Raw genomic sequence first — 18496 nt, forward strand, 5'->3', positions numbered from 1 at the left:
CTACCCATCGGGTCTCTACCCATCGGGTCTCCATCCATCGTGTCTCTACCCATCGGGTCTCTACCCATCGGGTCTCTACCCATCGGGTCTCTACCCATCGGGTCTCTACCCATCGGGTCTCTACCCATCGGGTCTCTACCCATCGGGTCTCTACCCATGGGGTCTCTACCCATTAGGTCAATCCGGGTCGGGTCGTTGACGATGCCCGTCGTGGAGTCGGTGAGTAAGTTGTTATCGCCGCTAACATTCCTGCCAAGCTCTGAGCCGCCTTCAATCAGGCTGCCTTCAATCAGGCTGTCTTCAATCAGGCTGTCTTCAATCAGGCTGTCTTCCTTTACCATAGCTATCGCGGGAGTCATGCCCTCCTCCATCCACATACTTTCCGTGCTCTGTAGGACGCTTTCATGCAGCTCAAAAACTTCTGCCTCCGATACTGATGAACATGTACTGCTGTCTTCTTCTTCTTCGCAGTTTAAGGCGCCCTCCTTACACACACTTGGCCTCCGTTCGCCCGGGGTCCTGTTCCGATCCAAGGCCCTGGTCCGACCCGGGGTCCTGTTCAGATCCAGTGCCGGCGAGCCATCGTGCGGCTGGTCGTCCAATAAAGTCTGCGACATCCAGGATTTATCCGCGATGGGTTCTGCCGATGAGACTTCCGTAGATCTGTGCTCGCTATCTTCGTGCTGAGACATCTGCCGGACCGCGGCTGTGTTGCCGCCAGGACTCTGTTGTTCGCTCATGCCTTTCACTTTCAGGGCAGTCTCCTCGCTAAACCAGTCACTAAATGTAGCACTTTCATTATTGTCTCGTGGCATTCCCTCAAGCAGACGGCCGTCAGTCTCTACAGCCCTAGTTTCAGAAACTGCAGTCCCGGTAGCTGCAGTCCTGGCAGCTGCAGTCCCCGGTTCATTAATCTCAGGTTCATTAACGGCATTAGTCTCCAGAGGTACATTTGCCTCCTGGGACATACTTGTCTCCTGGGCGGGTACATTCAACTCGGGGGGTACATTGCGAAAAAGCGCATTGGTCTTCTTGTCGGTTACATTGATCTTGTGAAAAATCTCCAAGTCAGCGAGTTCCGTCAGGTCCCGTTCCGTCAGGTCCCGTTCCGTCAGATCCCGTTCCGTTACGTCCCGTTCCGTTACGTCCCGTTCCGTCAGCCCCCGTTCCGTCAGCCCCCGTTCCGTCAGCCCCCGTCCGTCTCTTCGTTTTGGGCTTTCCTTTCGAGCGGCCGTTGGTAGATTTCCGTCAATTGCGTGGGCACTCGGGTACTGGGAACTGGGGTACTGACCACTCGGGTACTGACCACTCGAGTACTGACCACTCGGGCACTGGCCACTCGGGTATTGAGTCTCCTTGGCTTGATCGTCTTCAAGCTCGCTTTCATAGTCGTCGCAATTTACTAAACGCACGGCTGTTTCGTTGGCTGACGGTTGCTTGGATGTGGCTTCAGAGATAGGCGAGTAGAAGGGAGGAGGGTGAGGTAGCCTATCGTGATGCGACGGGAACCGTCCTGCGGAACGCTCTGTACCACAAGAGGGAGGCCGTGCCCCCACTGAAGCCACAACGCCGATGCTAGGTCCTTCGCGGGGCGACGAGTCCTGGTCGTCCTGTGTTCTGTAGTCTTGCTTTTGATAGTCAGCATTGCCTTGTGAAGAGAAGCGTCTTGCAGTGTCGTCATCTTCCTCCGTCAAGATGCACGAGTCATCCACACCGATGTCGTACCTAATGCGTTCCAATGGTCCTCCGGCGGCGGGGTTCGAAGGGCCACAAGGTAATTGCGCTGAAGCACGATTACAAGACACATTCTGGCTAGCAGGACGGCAAGACACTTGCTCATTAGCAGATTCGTCAGCAACAGGGCGCTGACCCGATGGCGAGCGCTGACCCGATGGCGAGCGCTGACCAGATGCCGGCGGCTGCCGGTGCGTCCGCGACTGTCCCCCAGCGGGTATGTCCGGAGACCATGAGTCCGGGGGGTATGAGCCCGACTGCCCGAGGCTTTCGGCCAAGCCCTCTCGAGCTGCCGGACCCATCGGGTCGGACTTACTAGGAGCATGTCTAGCCAAAGACACTACTTCACGATCGCAGGAAGACAAGGCTTCCGACTCCAACAAACTACAGGCAGGGCGCAACCTTGCAGTCTCCATGTCAATGCCGCCATCAACACTGCCATAAGCTTGCTCCAAAACTCGATGAGCCGCCTGCGCCAACGAAATTGCACGCGACCCTGTGAGATTAGACGGATGGTATGACGGCGGCTCGATGACCGTGCACTCCTGCGAAGTCTGTAGATCTAACCGCATCGATTCCACACCCGCCGGCAACCACGGACTCGACGCTTGCCGTCCTGCCAGCGCCGGTCCTCCCAGCGGCGAACCTCCCACCGTCGGACCTCCCACCGCCGGTCCTCCGACTTGTCCCATATGCAACCCTCCGTCCAGGCCGACCTGCAACGGGGCCAGTGTATCGCCTCCGTCCAGCGCACAGTCCCTTAAAATCTCCTGACCAGCAGCGTCATTTGATCCGGTTTTATTTAGTCTAACATCATTCAGTCTAACATCATTCAGTCTAACATCATTCAGTCTAACATCATTTAGTCCAACATCATTCAGTCCAACATCATTTAGTCCAACATCATTGAGCCCAATATCATTTAGTCCATCATTGAGCCCTGTACCAATCGGTTTCGGATCTGTCTGTTTTGAATCAATCTGCCTTGGATCCGCCTGTCTTGGATCCGTCTGTAGCGGGCTATTGTGACTCCAGTCGTCTTGCGTGTATCGTCGAGCTGCTTCCTGTTTGAGTCTTTGTGCAGCGAGGAGCTCCTGAGTCAGCGGGAAGCCTCCGTGCGGATTTGTGATGGTGAATCCTCCGGTCATTTCGATGGAACCAGGACGGAGATCGAGAGCGCGAAGATCTGGTGGTCCGTGTGGGTTTGAGATGCCGTATGGCCCCAAGGTCTTGAAGAGGGGGTGACAGTCCCAGCGGCATCCTCCAGTTGGCGGCGATGAAATGAGGGACGGTGGCGAAGTACCTGGGGGATCTTCGGGTCTTGATAGGAGACGGAGCGGTGGTACTAGATGGGTAGGCGGATAGCTGTGCACCCGACGATGCACCGCGCTACTGGCACTGGACAGTTCCGTCATCAGCGGCTGCGGCTGCAGATAGAACTCATTCATGGAATGGACTCCACCCAAAATATCCCCAACAGGAACAGAAAAGTCCCCAACAGGGTCTCCATAGGGCAAAGGGTCTCCACAGGGAAAGGGGGGGGACTCGTACACGGTGTGCCAGTTACTCGTTGGAACAACATGTTCGCTCGCAGCGTCGGGGGTAAGCATCACTGTCGGGGCCTTCGCAATTCCTTGCACACGAAAATCCTGTGGCAAACAATTCGGGGTAGCAATCTCTTGACGGCCAAGCTCTTGATGGCCAAGCTCTTGGCAGCTAAGCTCTTGATGACCGCGCTCTTGACGGGCAAGCCATTGAGGACCCAGCTCTTGAACACCGCCGCTATCTAGGGGGAATAAGAGCACGTTTGGCCCACGTCGAAAGGGAGAACCACGCATCAGCTCAATACTGGACACATTCAGGGAGCTACTCGGGCCGCACTTGATCTCGGGGGGTTCGACAAAGTTTCTTGAATTGGTCAAGGACTCCCCGCGGTCCAGACAATGCACCGCGGGGCGTGGAGGACCGTCCCCCCAACCGTGAGTTGGGAAGGCCTGCTCCGTTGGGCGAGACGGGAGCAGAGGATCATTCGCAGTCTTGTTTTCGAATGACAAGAATAGGCTGCCTTGTTGACCCAGGTCAGCAGCAGCTGCAGGCGGAGGCAAGGCGGCTGAAGACAATATTCGGTCCTGTGATAGAGGCATATGCGGGTGCGCGAGTGGAGTTGCAGGGACCGCCGTCCGGTCCGGCGTAGAGAACCGGTTCGTCTGAATAAACGACCACTCAGGTAACGGCGACCCTGGCAACCGCCCAACTAGTCGAGGCTCCTGTGGCGTGGATGGTCGACTGTTGGGGACCGAAGGCCGGTAGACCAGAGGTTGCACTGCTGGCGGATGCTGCGCCAAACTTGTCTGCGCCAAACTTTGCGGAGGCAAACTTTGCTGAGTCAAACTTAGCCGAGCCACGCCTCGCTGAGCAGCGCCTTGTTGAGCCGCGCCTTGTTGAGCCCAACTTTGCCGAGTCAAACCTTGCTGAGCCAAGGTGTGTGGCGCCAAGCTATGCTGAGCTAAGTTGTAGTGAGCCAACCTTTGCTGAGCAAAAGATCGATCCAAGGACACAGTGTGCTGCGGCGTAGCTGGTCGAAACGGCGCTAGAGACCGCGGCTGTCCTGAAGAGGAGACCCGGCGGTGGCTGCCGCCAGAGGACAGACCGTGGACCGACAGCGGCTCCGCGGCTAGGGACCGATGGTGAACCGCGGAGAGGCCGAAAGGCTGCAATGGGGAGGGCGTCCGAGGCGGCACCGGGGAGGGAACCCGAGTAGACTGCATCGGGGTGGCAGGTCGGGTCTGCATCGGAGTGGCAGGCCGAGACTGCATCGGAGTGGCACGCAGAGACTGCATCGGGGTGACAGGCCGAGACTGCATCGGGGTGGTAGGCCGAGACTGCACTGGAGTGGCAGGCCGACTAGACAGGACTAGGGGCCATCGCTGTATCGGCGCTGACGGCAGGCTAGTGTGGACAAGCGGGCGAGGTGGCTCGGGTGTACAGGCTCGGCCCGAGTTCGTGACCGACTGCACAAAGGGACGTGCCTGACCCAGCAGTTTAGTCGGCAATTGCGTCGTCTGCAGCAAAGTAATAGGAGTAGAGGTTTGCGGGGTATGGGCAGAGGGAGTAGAAGTGAGAGGTGTGGCGGGTCGCGATATCTTGGTGTCGAAGAAGTTTTGTCTCGGTCGAGAAGTAGAACGGCGAGTCACTGGAGGGAAGCCAGGCGGGTGTTGCACACACATGTGTTGCACAGACGTGCGTTGCACAGATGTGGGTTGCACACACGTGTGTTGCCCGAACGCTTGTGAGGTCTGATGAAGTCGGCGAGACCTTGGTGAGGGAACAGGCGTGGGTACGATGCCGAGGGGCGTCGGTCGGGACCGAGAGGTGCCTCGCGGAAAGGAAAGCGGAATCATGCCGGAATGCGCCTCCTGCAGCCGCTCCAAGGACAGCGTCGGGCACGGAGCTGCAGGGGCCGGAGCTGCAGGAGCCGGAGCCGGAGCTGCAGAAGCCGGGGCCAGAGCTGCAGAAGCCGGAGCCAGAGCTTCAGGAGCCGGAGCCGGAGCTGCAGGAGCCGGAGCCGGAGCTGCAAGGCCTGCGGACCGGTTTGCCAGGTCAGTCGAGCACGCGCGAGGCGCTACCACTCGTCGCCCATGCTCGCGGTAGAGCGAAGCGTTTCGTTCCGTCTGCGGGACGGGCCCCGCGGTAGGAGCGAAGAGGGGCCTGAGGCAAGAAGGATTTAATCTCTCCGTGGTAGGGAAGGCAAACGCTCCCTGTGATAGGGAGGGGCTTTCGTCCATGCGCGTTGGCACTCGGTTTCGCAGGCGGTTCAGCACCGCTCCGGCAAGCGGCGACGCCGTAGGAGGCGCAGGTAACGCCTCGGGACCGAACGCCTGTGACCCAGGACGATTTGTAGAAGGCCACTGCGTCGGAATCGGCGAAACCGGCCGGTGATGAAAGTGCTGCCGGTTGCCCGGCGACGGCCCTGCCTGATGCTCCGGTTGCGCGCCAACAGGCTGACCTGCCTGAGTAGGCATGGGCTGCACGGCCTGTAAAAAGCTCGTCTGACCCACTGGGCGAGTCGGAGGCTGAACCGTAGGCGGAACCGTAGGTTGCGGTGGTAGAGCCGTGGACCGAGGTGGTAGATCTGTAGGCTGGGGTGGTAGAGCCGAAGACTGAGGCGGTCGAGCCGGAGACTGGGCTGGTCGGCCCGCGGACTGGAGTGCTCGATCGGTAGACTGGGGTGGTCGAGCCGCAGACTGGGGTGGTCGAGCCGCAGACTGGGGCGGTCGAGCCGCAGACTGGGGTGGTCGAGCCGCAGACTGGGGTGGTCGAGCCGCAGACTGGGGCGGTCGAGCCGCAGACTGGGGTGGTCGAGCCGCAGACTGGGGTGGTCGAGCTGCAGACTGGGGTGTTCGAGCCGCAGGCTGGGGTGATCGAGCCTCAGACTGGGGTGGTCGACCAGTAGATTGGAGTGGTCGACCCGTGGAGCAAGGTGGCCGCGTCGGAGACTGGCCTGGGTCGGTTGACGGAATTGTTCGAACTTGATCAATGTTGGGTGCCTGGTCGACGGGTGTGGGAGGCCAGCCGCTGGGTTGTGGAGCAAAGGCGTTAGCTGGGGGAGGCCGTAGACTGAAGGGTGCGGTTTGTGTTTTTGTGTCGGCTGCATTGAGTAGGTCGCCGGCGCCGAACTGGTCACTAGCATTGGAGAGTCGCTGCATGGTTCTGGCGGTCGACTTGACGTCTGAAATGCCACTGTTTAAGGTCACCACGTCGGACAGCCCCGATAGGGGCGGGCCCTTTACGGGGCCCAAGTCAACAGCCAAGTTGGCAGGAGTGGCCAAGGCAGCAGCCCCGGTGGCAGCCCCAATGACGAAGTCGGGAGCCCGCGCCAGTCTTCCGGTGCCGCCGTGCTCCGGCCCCCGCCACTCGGCGTCACCACGCGACGCATTAGTCATTGATTCTGGTCTAGTGTTGCCTCCGCCGCCCCCATCGCCGTCTGCCGGTCGCTTGTGAAAAACTCGCTTGAATAACCTCAGGTCCAGTCTCTTACCAACTTCCAGAGAACCCACTCGCCTCCGAGACCCCTACAGAGACGACCTTTGAACGTGGGACGACCTTTGAACGTGGGACGGCCATTGAAGGTGGGACTGCCATTGAAGGTGGGACTGCCATTGAAGGTGGGAGGACCGTTGAAAGTGGAGTAGATGCCCCGTGGAGGTTGCTTACCAGTGACCTTGACCCCGAGCGGCTTAACGATCCAGCGTGGGGAAGCGATCCCGACCGCGCAGCCGACCCCGAGCGCGTCGCGGAGCTGGAGGCATTGGACCGATCGGGTCTCCGACTCGGAGCAGGCACGATATTGTCGCTGACCACATCCTCTTCTTGCGGCCGCGACTCTTTTCGAGCCGGCGGTGTTAAAATTGGTCTCCTGCCTCCTTTCGGTATCAATTGGCCGTCCCTTGGATCCGCTGCTGAACACCCGGCCAGGCAACCATGCCTTTTGCTCTCCATTTAATTTTGCGGGGGAGTTCAAAAACCTGGGCGCAATCCGGCACTTCTCAAGGCAGAAGAAGGCCGGCAACAGAACTGAGACAGTGGGGGCTGATGAGCGTGGGGGCTGATGAGCGTGGTGATGGGCTGAGCACACTTTCTTAAAGGTTTGTGGTTTGGCCGGGTGCGCGTGAATTAAAATGACTGGGTCGCAGTTGGTGGTGTTTTCGGGGGAGCGAGGTTCGCTGGTATCGCTGGAGCGTACGGGTGGTGGGCGACATTACGCAAGGAAGAGTCGTTGGGAGAAGCGGAATCAGAATAATGAGGGGCTGTGGGGTACCAGTCGCCCTTTCTTACCGCCACCATATGTGGATTTACCGAGTGCGTTGAGTTTGAATGAGAGCAGTCAGTTTCTAAAGGAGCAACGTTTGACTGAGTTGAATGACAGGTTATTATTCGGTGAGTTGGAGCTGGGTGACCCGGATATCCGGCCGCCATCTCCGCCTCCTGTGTATGATGCGGAAGGTAATCGGACGAACAAGCGTGAGGCGGTGGTCCAGAGCCAGATGGTTGCGGAACAGCAGCGACTAATGGAGGCGATGTTGGCGACTGTGCCTAACTTTGAGGCACCTCCAGAGTTCAAGTCGATCAAGAAGGTGCGCCGTATCCTCATTCCGCAGGAGGAGTACCCCGACTACAACTTCATGGGGCTCATCATCGGTCCCAGAGGTTGTAATCACAAACGGCTAGAAAACGAGTCTGGCGCACAAATTTCGATCCGTGGTCAGGGTACGCAAAAGGATGGCAAAAAATGCGACCATCAAACCCCCGAGGAAGCCGCTCTCCCTCAGCATGTGCATATCGCGGCGGATACTGAAGAGAAGGTCGAGAAAGCTGTTGCACTTATTGAACCACTCCTTGACCCCTCACATCCCGTACACGAAGAGTACAAGAAGAAGGGCCTTCAACAACTCGCCCAAGTAACTGGCGCCAACTCTGTCGCCACCGGTCCCGGTCCCGGGCAACTTGCACTTTCGCGACAAGACGCGCAATGCTCCGTCTGCGGCCAACTGGGCCACTTCAGTTATGAATGCCCCGAAGTCCGTTTCGAAACTTACGACATGGCCAACGTACAGTGTCTCCTCTGCGGAGACCGCGGACATGTCACCTCCGACTGCTACATCGCCAAAGAACGCGGTCTCACTCCTCAAGATATCGCCGTCTTACGCCAACGCTTGAACCCCCCAGGAGGAGCACCGGTCGGGGCGCCACCGGGCCCACCTCTCGGAGGACCCCTTGGGGGACCTTCCGGAGACGCCTTCCACACAGACTTCAATGCCTCCTACTACCAGGCCCAAAGCAACTATCACCAACAAAACCCCTACCACCCGCAAGTCCCTGCAGGCGCCGCTGCCTACTTCAGCAACATCCAAAAAACCTACATCCCGCCACCCGCCCCCCACCTACCACCCACCGTCCACCTACCCGTCTCCCACGGCGTCCCCGCTCCAGGTGTCCCTCTACCAAACGCACAACTATCAGGGGTACAACTACCAGGGGTACAACTACCAGGGGTACAACTACCAGGGGTACAACTGCCAGGGGTACAACTACCAGGCATTCCTCCTCTACCAGGTGCTGCACCCGGCTTTCCTCCACCACCCGCTGGCGTGCCGGCCGCACCTTCCGTGCCTCTCCCGCAAATAAACGCTCCTCGTAGGCCGCCCACCCCCCTTCACCTTAAGCCCATCCCCCTTCGCCTTAACCCCCCCCCCCTCCCCGCCCACACACCTTCCACCGCCAGACAGTATGCTGCTTGTCCCACAACATCCCGGGCAGGCACCCCATGACCTGGCCATCATTGACTGTTCTGTTTCTTTAGAACCTCCACCGTTGCCCAAGGAATGGCAGTGCTGACGAGCGCCCGCCATAAACCACAGTGTTTTTGAGCAACCGCTCCTAAGCACCCGCTTAAACATTGCCATGTCCGAGTTGGCTCCCGAAAGAGTGGGTAGTTTCGCCTGGGGTTAGTTCCGCCTGGGGTTAGTTCGGAGGCCGTCTGTCTCATTGGGTGCGATTAGGTCTGCTCACACCTCGTAAGTCCGATCTGCTGGGCCAAGGTGGCTTTATATCAGCAGAAAAATATGCACTGGTGCAATGAGGGAGTTGCGATGGCTGCAGCAGCAACGATGGTGCGTGAGGACTTGGGGGACGTGGTGGAAGGCCGGCTGAATTCGGCGGTGTTGAAGTGCCGGCAATTGTTGGGTCCGTATTTTTGCGTCAGTCAATCATACGTTGCGCGGAAGTGTTTGCTGTTACTGCTCCCGTTTGTACCACTGCACAAGGGCGCTATGAAACGCAACGACTCCTTCCCAGACCTCATTGCTCGCCAGTGGGAGGCTCCTACAGGAGCGCGCTCGGGATCGAACACGCGTGCGATGGCCGGTTCGAACACGCGTGCTAACGCCGGATCAAATAACACAGGGACGCTCGGGGGAGACTTCATGGAAAAAAACTTCCTAGACAGCGAGACACAAGATCTGGACCGCGCCATCGGAGAACCCGACCTCTACATTCCCGCCACCGCCTTCATTACATACATTCTTCTCTACGCCGCGCTACACGCCAAATTCAGTCCCAACGAGCTCTCCCACAGATTCTCCATGGCACTACTCTTCATAGGCCTCGAGTCGCTTGTCTGTTGGGGAGCAAAGACGGTCCTCTGGATCCCGAATAATTCACTGCTCGAGTCTCTATCCATGGTCTCTTATAAATATCTACAGTATCGCCGCCAGCCCTAACATCGTCCTCCCCTCTTCCTGAACCTCCCGGGTGTCTTAACCTCCGCGGTCCCTCAGTCTCCCGAATGCTTCAACCTCCCGAATGCCTCAACCTCCCGAATGCCTCCCGAATGCTTCAAGAAGTGTCCTGTAGGTTGTCTGTAATATATTGTCTAAGCTTTCTCTTGAATTCGACGGTCTTGAAATTTTCCATTGCTTATGCATGCTTCTCCGTGGCTTACGATTCTGTCGTTCTTTCCCTAGGTTTGTGGAAAGTCCAAGACGCTCAGGCAGAACGTTTGAAACGGAATCACAATCACGTATACTTTTGCGCCGTATACGCTGCAATTCAAGTAATGCTGGCACCTTCACGCGTTCACTGGCACCTCCACGCGTCCATGCTACCTAAATCACGACACGGGGACACGTGGATGGAACGACACATGGACTGCGAAGGGGCACATAAGGAAAAGGGGCACATAAGGAAAGGGGCACATAAGGAAAGGGGCACATAAAGTCATGTCTTTAGGCCCTCTTAACATTTTTCTACAGTCCAGGTACTGTGAGAGGCGACTGATGGTTAGAACACAAGTCTTGAGGAAAACTATGTGGTCATCGCAAACAGGATGGCCAGCTACAGCTCAGTATATTCATACAACCATACCAGCTCAGAATGGTACTCTAAATCCCACGGGACTTAATCCCGGATATCTAGACCCATCACAATTCGTCGGAAGTCAATTCGTCGGAAGTCAACAACGTACGCAAGGATCATGCATGCATGTACAGACGCCTGGATTTTTTGTAGAAACCAAATCAAATGCCAGAGTGAAGTTATTACCACATATGCGTGTGTTAGGCGTTAAGATAGAACGCAATATTCCCCACAGACCTGTGGTAGATCCGGACACTGGTACCGTGTACTTTCAATGTATCGATTGCAATCAATCTTATCTATTCAAAAGACTGACAGATTTGAAAACCCACATCCGGCGGTGTCACTCCCTCAAGGAAGACGGAACAGAAACATCTCACCACGGAAAATCCATCTTGCACAGGACACACCAAGACGACAACCACCACCGTGAAACGCAAACGGAGTATCACGGATCGACAGACCGGCATCCTGGAGACCGGCATCCGGGAGACCGACAACTGGGAGACCGACAACTGGGAGACCGACAACTGGGAGACCGACAACTGGGAGACCGACAACTGGGAGACCGACAACTGGGAGACCGACAACTGGGAGACCGACAACTGGGAGACCGACAACTGGGAGACCGAGTAGCTAGCTACTCAAAACACCCCGGCGACCCGTCAGTGGTAGGCGACTGCGAAACCGGTGGAGCGTCTAACGTAAAAAATGACAGTCAAAGACGGCGCGATCTTCGTAATGACTTTCGGGGCAATTCTCTCGATGAGTCGAAACCGACAAGTGACAAGGAGAACTTGTTACGTGCTTTGAAGCGTCGTGACCCCGAGGCTTATGCGCGTTTGGCTGAGCTACACACCTTGGGACTCAGCGACCAGGATGCGTTTCAGGAGTTGCTGTCGGTTTGCAGCTCCGAGACTATTCGGAAGCTGCTCCTCAACGGAACAATGAATTTCGGAACAGTGGGCTCCTCGGGCAAGGGCTCTAAGACACTTGAGGTTCGACATCGAGTGCCCGCTCCAGTCTCTCAACCTGGCTTGCCGCATAGTGCTTTACCCCGGAGTGCCTTGCCAAACAGTGCGTTACTCCCGCAGAAAGTACCTCCTGCCTCGTTAAGCAAGCCAGGGAGCCGCCTTCCCCGATCGTTGCCGGGACCGCGTTCGGGCAGCAGAGTACACGCGCCCAAGAACGCCCAAGTACTGGAAAACCGAGAGCTGGTTCGAGCGTGCGACGCTGAAGGACATGTCGCGGGCCCGTACGGCACGAATGGGAGGAGCCAGCGCGGCGAGAAGGACCGGAGTTTTACATCGAGCTGCCTCGCGCCGGCAGGACAAGTTACTGAGGAGTGCAACACCGGGTACAGTGGTGGTTTGCCGGATGAGAAGGTGGAGGATGGCGAAGGGAGTAGGGCGGATGGGGAGAGGGGTCCGGCCGAGGACCAGGAGGAGAACTTGATGTGCTCCGGTCTCGATGAGCTTCCTCCGCATGTTCCAGAAACAGGATGTTTTCTGGACATGCCTGCGGAGGGTACAGAGCAAGTGGCCCCGACCTCAGGGACCGCCACAGAAGCCGTTGCGGGAGCGGAGGTCAAGCGGGTGTCTGCGGCGCTATGTGCCGCCGCGTGCGACAGGTTTCCGAGCGCGACTGATGAATGGTTCGAAGTCAACAGTCCGACCGACGCCACTTTCGACCAAGACACCGCCACGGCACCTCGCAACCCCGCACCTCGCCAACCGCTACGGGACCCGCTACGGGACGATTTTACACCCTCTTCCGAGATCAAGGCCCCCGTACCAGCCAACCGCCTCCCGGTGGCCCGCGTTTCTGCGGAGCAGGTACCGCGCGGTCTTCCCAGTGAGACGCGGCCCAGGGAGGAAGATCCCAGGGAGGAAGATCCCAGGGAGAAAGATCCCAGCGGCAAGTCCCTCCAGGAACACCGGGATCATGTCGACCAGTTGCTGCGCAACATCAGCAAAACGCAGAGCTGGGTAGACCTGACTAATAAACCTGGGCACGCCTCCGAGACCAACGCCTCAGGGACCAACGCATCCGAGAGCAACGCCTCAGGGACCAACGCATCCGAGAGCACTAACTCGGAGGTCGTTTTAAACCGAAGGAAGAAGGCGGTGTCTCGTCAACAGACAATCGAAGCTCGCTACGATATTTTCGAGAGTAATCAAGACGTCCTCAACAGGATGCGTATTGCGAGTACGCTGGATGTTGCGAGTACCCTGGATGTTTCGAGCACGCTGGATGTTTCGGCTAGGCAACACACGTTGAGGAACCCTGACTGCTCGGACAGGCACGCCGCCACGGGTCGAGATAGCCCGATGCGTCGTCCAGATGGCAGTGGCAGTTGGATCCTGGACGGTCATGAATCGGAGCTGGTGATGCTACCGTGTGCGTCGATTCCACATTTCAAAGGGCCTGATGCAGACGTGATTTCGCAACGCAATACCGCCGCCTTTCAGACCGAGGAACACGCGGAACGGAACACGTCCCAAACAATCGTTCCTCTGGATGGTGTGACCCATAATGAAGCGACCCATCAGTTTGAGAGCAAACACGAGGGTATGTTAACCAGGGACCTTTCTCTGATAAGTACACAGCTGCCGGAAAGCGTTGTGTTCAGTCAAGATTCCTCGCATTGCAGGAGCGACCCGAACCGGAGCGACCCCAAGCGGAGCGACCACGACAGAAGCTCTGACCACGACAGAAGCTCTGACCACGACAGAAGCTCTGACCACGAGCGAAGCTCTGACCACGATCGAAGCTCTGACCACGACCGAAGCTCTGGCCACGACCGAAGCTCTGACCACGATCGAAGCTCTGACGCCGTGAGGGCCCTCGAAATGGTAGCGCCTGAGGAGTATGGTCAGCAAGCTGCAACTGGCGACGCCTCGCAGAGACAAGCAAGTCGTCCCGGAACAAGAGTCGCTGAAGACTCGTCAGGGTTTGACTCTCGTGGGAGACCACTCATGAGCAGTGGACCCCTGGGGCTGGAGGAGCTATCATTGATGTGCAGAAGGACGACAGAGGAAGTGCTAGACACAATCGTGTCGCAGGTGGTGGCTCGCATAAGCACCGCAGAGACTCTACCCACTGCGGCTACGTCCACTGCGACTACGACCATTGCGGCCAAAAGCGCAAGACCAAGAACGGCCAAGGCGACAAAAACAAGCTCTATAAGGGTTGTGAAGGGAACCCAAAAGGACAGCTGGTCTGAGCCGATCTTCCTGCCTTTCCACGAACGCAGAGTCAAGGAGTCTAGCACCCAATGTGCCGTGGCTGCCCTACGAGTCGATGTCGGGATTATGACAGAGAACGCCGGCGTGGTGGACAGCGCGGGGGACCAGGAGACTGGGGCAATGGGGAAGCAGGAGATTGGGGCAATGACCGACGCAGCAGCTGGTTTCTGCGAGCACTGCGGGCGTGCAGCCGCCAGTCCCAACCTGATCAGCCGTCAAGACGGACCCCGGGATACTGAATCTCGAGATACTGGACGCCGGGATACTGAACCCCGAGACACTGAAGCGAACAAGAGTGCTGAACCCCAGGAGACTGACCAACCGAACAAAAGTGCGCTACCGAGCACATGTGCGCGACCGAGCAAGAGTGCGCGGACGAGCCGGAGTGTGCGGTCAAGCAGGTATGCACAACCCGCATCCTCGGGGCGCAAGCCACTTTCGACGCCGCGGAAGGCTCTGGTGGTGGTCTCGGGGAGTCAGGGACCGGGGAAACAGGCGTCGGGAAAGACCGTCGCGAAGGGAGCGGTGGCCAAGATTCAGAAGACGCGACCGAGGGAGGGACGCAGAACTCGGGGCGTGCGAGTCACCGTCCGTGAACCGGCGACGTCGGAAGCAGACGACGACGAAAGCGAAGATGCGGTGGAGAATGATACCTCACGACCAAGTCAAAAATCGGGTCAAAAATCGCGCCAAAAATCGGATCCAGACCAGAGCGGCGTTGGCTCCGGTGGACACTCGCCGGCTGGTCTGGTGAAACCAGACACTGAGCTAACACCGGGCTCTCAGCCAAACTATCCCGCGGCTGGATCGCCAGGCTCAGGACTGGTTAGGGGCCGGAGAATGATGACTAGACACCAGAAGCGTTTGAGAGTGCTTTCAGACAAATCGCCGCAGCACTCATCGCGTGGGCACGTGGGCCGTCCACAGACTGACCATGTAGGTGGAGAGGCGATCCAGCTGTCGGTGGCGACTCGGCCCACGCCGAGTGCACGGCTATCAACCACGACCCAGCTACCTGTGTTCAAGGGCGGGTCGGCCACGCATTCTCTGCTGGCCACACCTCCTCTGCTGGTCGCGTCTTCTTTGCTGGGGGGGGGTGGTTTCTCACTAGAATGTCGCGACCGGTAGCAACGAGCCTGGAGTCGCCATCAGACAGACCGGCGAAATGGTCTAGCTAGCAATAAGGCCACTTGCGGAGCAATAAGGCCACTTGCGGAGCAATAAGGCCACTTGCGGAGCAATAAGGCCACTTGCGGAGCAATAAGGCCACTTGCGGAGCAATAAGGCCACTTGCGGAGCAATGAGGCCGAACAAGAGGCTGACAAGCGGCAGCCCCCTGTTGGAAGTCCGAGGGGGTTTAGTTAGGTCAGTCAGCTAGGCCAGTGATTCAACATGCTTATTAGAGAGGTCTCTTCCAGTGCCACACTGACATCTGCTTTGACAATCCTTGACCTAAGAGAATCCATTGTGTGGTGCAAGCAACCGTACCTCTTGTTTCGGGAAGCTTCATCGGCTGCGGTTTGGCTGACTAAGACAGCGGTCAAGCTGTTGAGGTCTTCGATAAGGGTCAGAAGTTTGGGCGAGATACGGCTGACATTAACTTTTTGTTTTTCTGCCAACATTTTTAACAGCTTATGCTTCACGGTTCGTGGTAAGGTTTCCATTACAAACCAAACTTTTAAGGTGTACTTTTAAGGTGTGTTTGTGTTTGGGAAATGTATTTGATATAGTGATACATAGCCCATTGCCTGAATGTTTTAATGGGAGATTGCGGGCCGGGGATGAAGGTGATAGTTTCATGGGGAATAGATTCTAAGTGTCGGGTAATGTATTGGTTAACCTGGTAGTTGTCGATGAGGATTCCGCACTCGCGATTGTGCCATGAGGAATAGCGGTCTAAATTGTAGGATCCGACTAGTGTCAGGTTATGGTCGACTAGCACAGTCTTTGTATGCAAGTGTCGGCCGATAGTTCTGCGAATGTCCCGGCATGCGCTGAAGTACTTTTTCAAAACATACATTGTAGCCTCTTCATCTCCCACCACATCGCTGTTACCAGAAACAAGAATTTTCACGTCGACACCGGCTTGGATCTTCTGCACCAGACACTTGCGCAAAAACCGGGGCGGGTGGAAGTAGCTGCTACTTACCCACAACCGTTCTTTAGCACCATCCAAGCACCGAGCCAACACCCTCTTGTAAGAATTCAGGCCCGGCACCCACCCCTCAGACTCCAACCACATCAACGACGCGTTTCGAACCGCGAACCCACGGCTCTCGGGAGCAGCGGCTTTCCCGGTAACAGCAGTCGCTTTCGCGGCAGCACTGGCTTTGGCCGTAGCAGTTGCTTGGAGCGTGGAGGCGAGCAAGTGGCAACCCCTCGGATCCGGCATTCCCAGACCCTGCGTGGCGGCTGAAACCAAGTTATGTCGCTGACGCCATTCCCAAAGGACTTCTCTCAGGTCCGATGCATTCGATACAAACAACCGTGTCGTACATAGTCTTCTGAACAACTTCTCTCCTGCGCGGACGATATCACCCCAAGCCGTGTTACGCCCAGTATTGATGGTATAAAGATTCTTGTCTAGGTACCGTCCGTAGGGTACGTCACACTTCTTCAAAGTTTTGCGCATCGACTCGTAAATCTGAGCGGTGATAGGTCCTTCTGCTCTGATGGCATGGTTGATGTCAGGTAACCTTGTAGCAGACAAATCCTGAAACAGTAACCTGAACAAACTTCGAAACATTGGAGTGAATGCACCGACCACTTTTTTCTTCAAGATGCTTTGCTTTTCCAGACCTGCTTCAGACATTATCGGATGCAACATATCAGATGGTGAGATATTAGTTGGCAACATATCGGACGGCAAGACACTCTGATCAGAGGTCAACCTTATAGATCTCCAATCAAAATTCCCAGTGCCACAATAGGCTATATTATCACATAGAACAACTTTCCGGTGGTTTCTGTTGAATAGAGAGTATCGTGGCCGTAAAATCGAATTCCATATCAATACTTTGCCGCCATGTCTGCGAAAATCTGTAAGAAGTTTTATAGGCAAGGTTCCAAATGATCCGATAGAATCAACGCATACAGCACATTGAACCCCCCGTTTCGCGGCGTCGACAAGCTTTTCTACCACTTGGACAGCAGCTGGGGTGTCGTCAATGCCATATGTTTCAATCCAAACACGTGTTTGCGCCCGTTCTATATCATCCAAGATGTCCTGACAGCAACTCAAATAATTACTATATACAACAAGATTATTTCCGGTGCTCCATTTCGGCTTCTCACGTACTTGACTGAGCAAACTTTTCCGTATTTGACTCATGTCAAATGTCGTATCATTTAATTCGTACGGTTTCAACTTGATGTAGCTCTAGCTTGATGGCTCCAGCTTGATGGCTCTAGTTTGATGGTTCTAGCTTGATGGCTCTAGCTTGATGGCTCTAGCTTGATGGCTCTAGTCGTCTGATTCTGAAATAGAAAATCCGGAATCCGGCAGAGAGATGTTACCGGGGAGGAGAAAAAAAGTATGTATGGTGGAGGGGATGGCATAAATCCGTTGTATGAGCGTAATCAAGAGGCCACATTATACGCGGGGAACCTAGATAGACGAGTTAGTGAGGATGTATTGTGGGAGTTATGCATCCAAGCGGGGCCCGTGAAACATGTGCATGTGCCCCGAGATAAAATTACTGGACAGCACCAAGGATATGGCTTTATAGAATACGAGCAAGAAGTGGATGCGGAGTATGCAATTCGAATTTTCAGTACGACTTGTCTGTATGGGAAGCCGTTGCGGCTGAACAAAGCAGCCCAAGATAAAAAGATGTTCGAAGTGGGTGCCAATCTCTTCGTAGGCAATTTAGCGCCACAGGTCGATGAACGGAAATTGTTCGAGACATTCGCCGCCTTCGGAAACGTCACCAGCGCCAAGATTATGAAGGATCCAGAAACCAGCGAGTCCAGGGGCTTCGGCTTCATCAGCTACGACAACTTCCAGTCGGCAGATTCCGCTATAAAAACGCTCAGCGGACAGTTCCTAAGCGACAAACAAATCACTGTTACCTACGCATTCAAAAAAGACTCGCAAGAACGACATGGCTCTGCCGCGGAACGACTGATAGCAGAACACCGACGATCGTCGCCCCTCTTTTCCTTTAACCAATCATAAAATCAAAACTGCCCTTTCGGTCTGAATAATTCAGCCCGAAATGAAAACGATAGCATGCCAGGGGTCTATAAATGTCGTTTGCTTGGGGCTGTTAGCCGGGCTAATGGGTCTCGATGGGATGCAACCATCTGTTACCGACTGTGATGTTGGGCTGTTGATACTAGGCGATCGAAGAGGAGAGGCGACCGTTCAGTTCGTCGTTGCGGCACCTAAGAAAGCCTTGAGGGAATGGATTCATGCGGGGACTCAGGAAGAAGCAAATGAAGGCAAAAGATTGCCCTGGCTGGAGACGTGTTCAAGATTTTTCATGCGCAATCCACGTGGTGAGAGCAATGCTAGGGAAAAGTCGCTGGAAATGCGTGACCTCGAGTTCATTGAAGCAGTCGGGGAAGAGGGTTTCAGTCAGGAAGAAACCCTCTTGGAC

At 56.2% G+C, this 18496-nt stretch overlaps 6 protein-coding genes across 6 annotated transcripts; 3 read left to right on the forward strand and 3 right to left on the reverse strand.

The window, feature by feature from the left end:
- Positions 1-624: 624 nt before the first annotated feature.
- Positions 625-2882, reverse strand: GNI_095810 (hypothetical protein; the record flags this gene model as incomplete). The annotated part of the gene is made up of 2 exons (XM_011132686.1): positions 625-663; positions 702-2882. 2 exons carry the CDS (start codon positions 2880-2882, stop codon positions 625-627), a joined length of 2220 nt encoding a protein of 739 aa, XP_011130988.1.
- A 461-nt stretch (positions 2883-3343) lies between these two features.
- GNI_095820 (hypothetical protein) lies at positions 3344-5519 on the reverse strand (the record flags this gene model as incomplete). The annotated part of the gene is made up of 2 exons (XM_011132687.1): positions 3344-3520; positions 5076-5519. The coding sequence occupies 2 exons, from the start codon at positions 5517-5519 to the stop codon at positions 3344-3346; spliced, it is 621 nt and encodes a 206-aa protein (XP_011130989.1).
- Positions 5520-7412: 1893 nt separating this feature from the next.
- On the forward strand, positions 7413-10013 carry GNI_095830 (Hrf1 family protein; the record flags this gene model as incomplete). Its single annotated transcript, XM_011132688.1, has 2 exons — positions 7413-8771; positions 9294-10013. The coding sequence occupies 2 exons, from the start codon at positions 7413-7415 to the stop codon at positions 10011-10013; spliced, it is 2079 nt and encodes a 692-aa protein (XP_011130990.1).
- A 585-nt stretch (positions 10014-10598) lies between these two features.
- GNI_095840 (hypothetical protein) lies at positions 10599-15119 on the forward strand (the record flags this gene model as incomplete). Its single annotated transcript, XM_011132689.1, has 2 exons — positions 10599-14645; positions 15024-15119. The coding sequence occupies 2 exons, from the start codon at positions 10599-10601 to the stop codon at positions 15117-15119; spliced, it is 4143 nt and encodes a 1380-aa protein (XP_011130991.1).
- Positions 15120-15573: 454 nt separating this feature from the next.
- GNI_095850 (PLD-like domain protein) lies at positions 15574-17226 on the reverse strand (the record flags this gene model as incomplete). The annotated part of the gene is made up of 1 exon (XM_011132690.1): positions 15574-17226. One exon carries the CDS (start codon positions 17224-17226, stop codon positions 15574-15576), a length of 1653 nt encoding a protein of 550 aa, XP_011130992.1.
- Positions 17227-17430: 204 nt separating this feature from the next.
- On the forward strand, positions 17431-18072 carry GNI_095860 (splicing factor 3B subunit; the record flags this gene model as incomplete). Its single annotated transcript, XM_011132691.1, has 1 exon — positions 17431-18072. One exon carries the CDS (start codon positions 17431-17433, stop codon positions 18070-18072), a length of 642 nt encoding a protein of 213 aa, XP_011130993.1.
- Between the last annotated feature and the right edge of the window lie 424 nt (positions 18073-18496).

This window comes from Gregarina niphandrodes (genome assembly GCF_000223845.1).
Source record: "Gregarina niphandrodes unplaced genomic scaffold scaffold00019, whole genome shotgun sequence".
In the NCBI taxonomy this organism is placed as follows: domain Eukaryota; phylum Apicomplexa; class Conoidasida; order Eugregarinorida; family Gregarinidae; genus Gregarina; species Gregarina niphandrodes.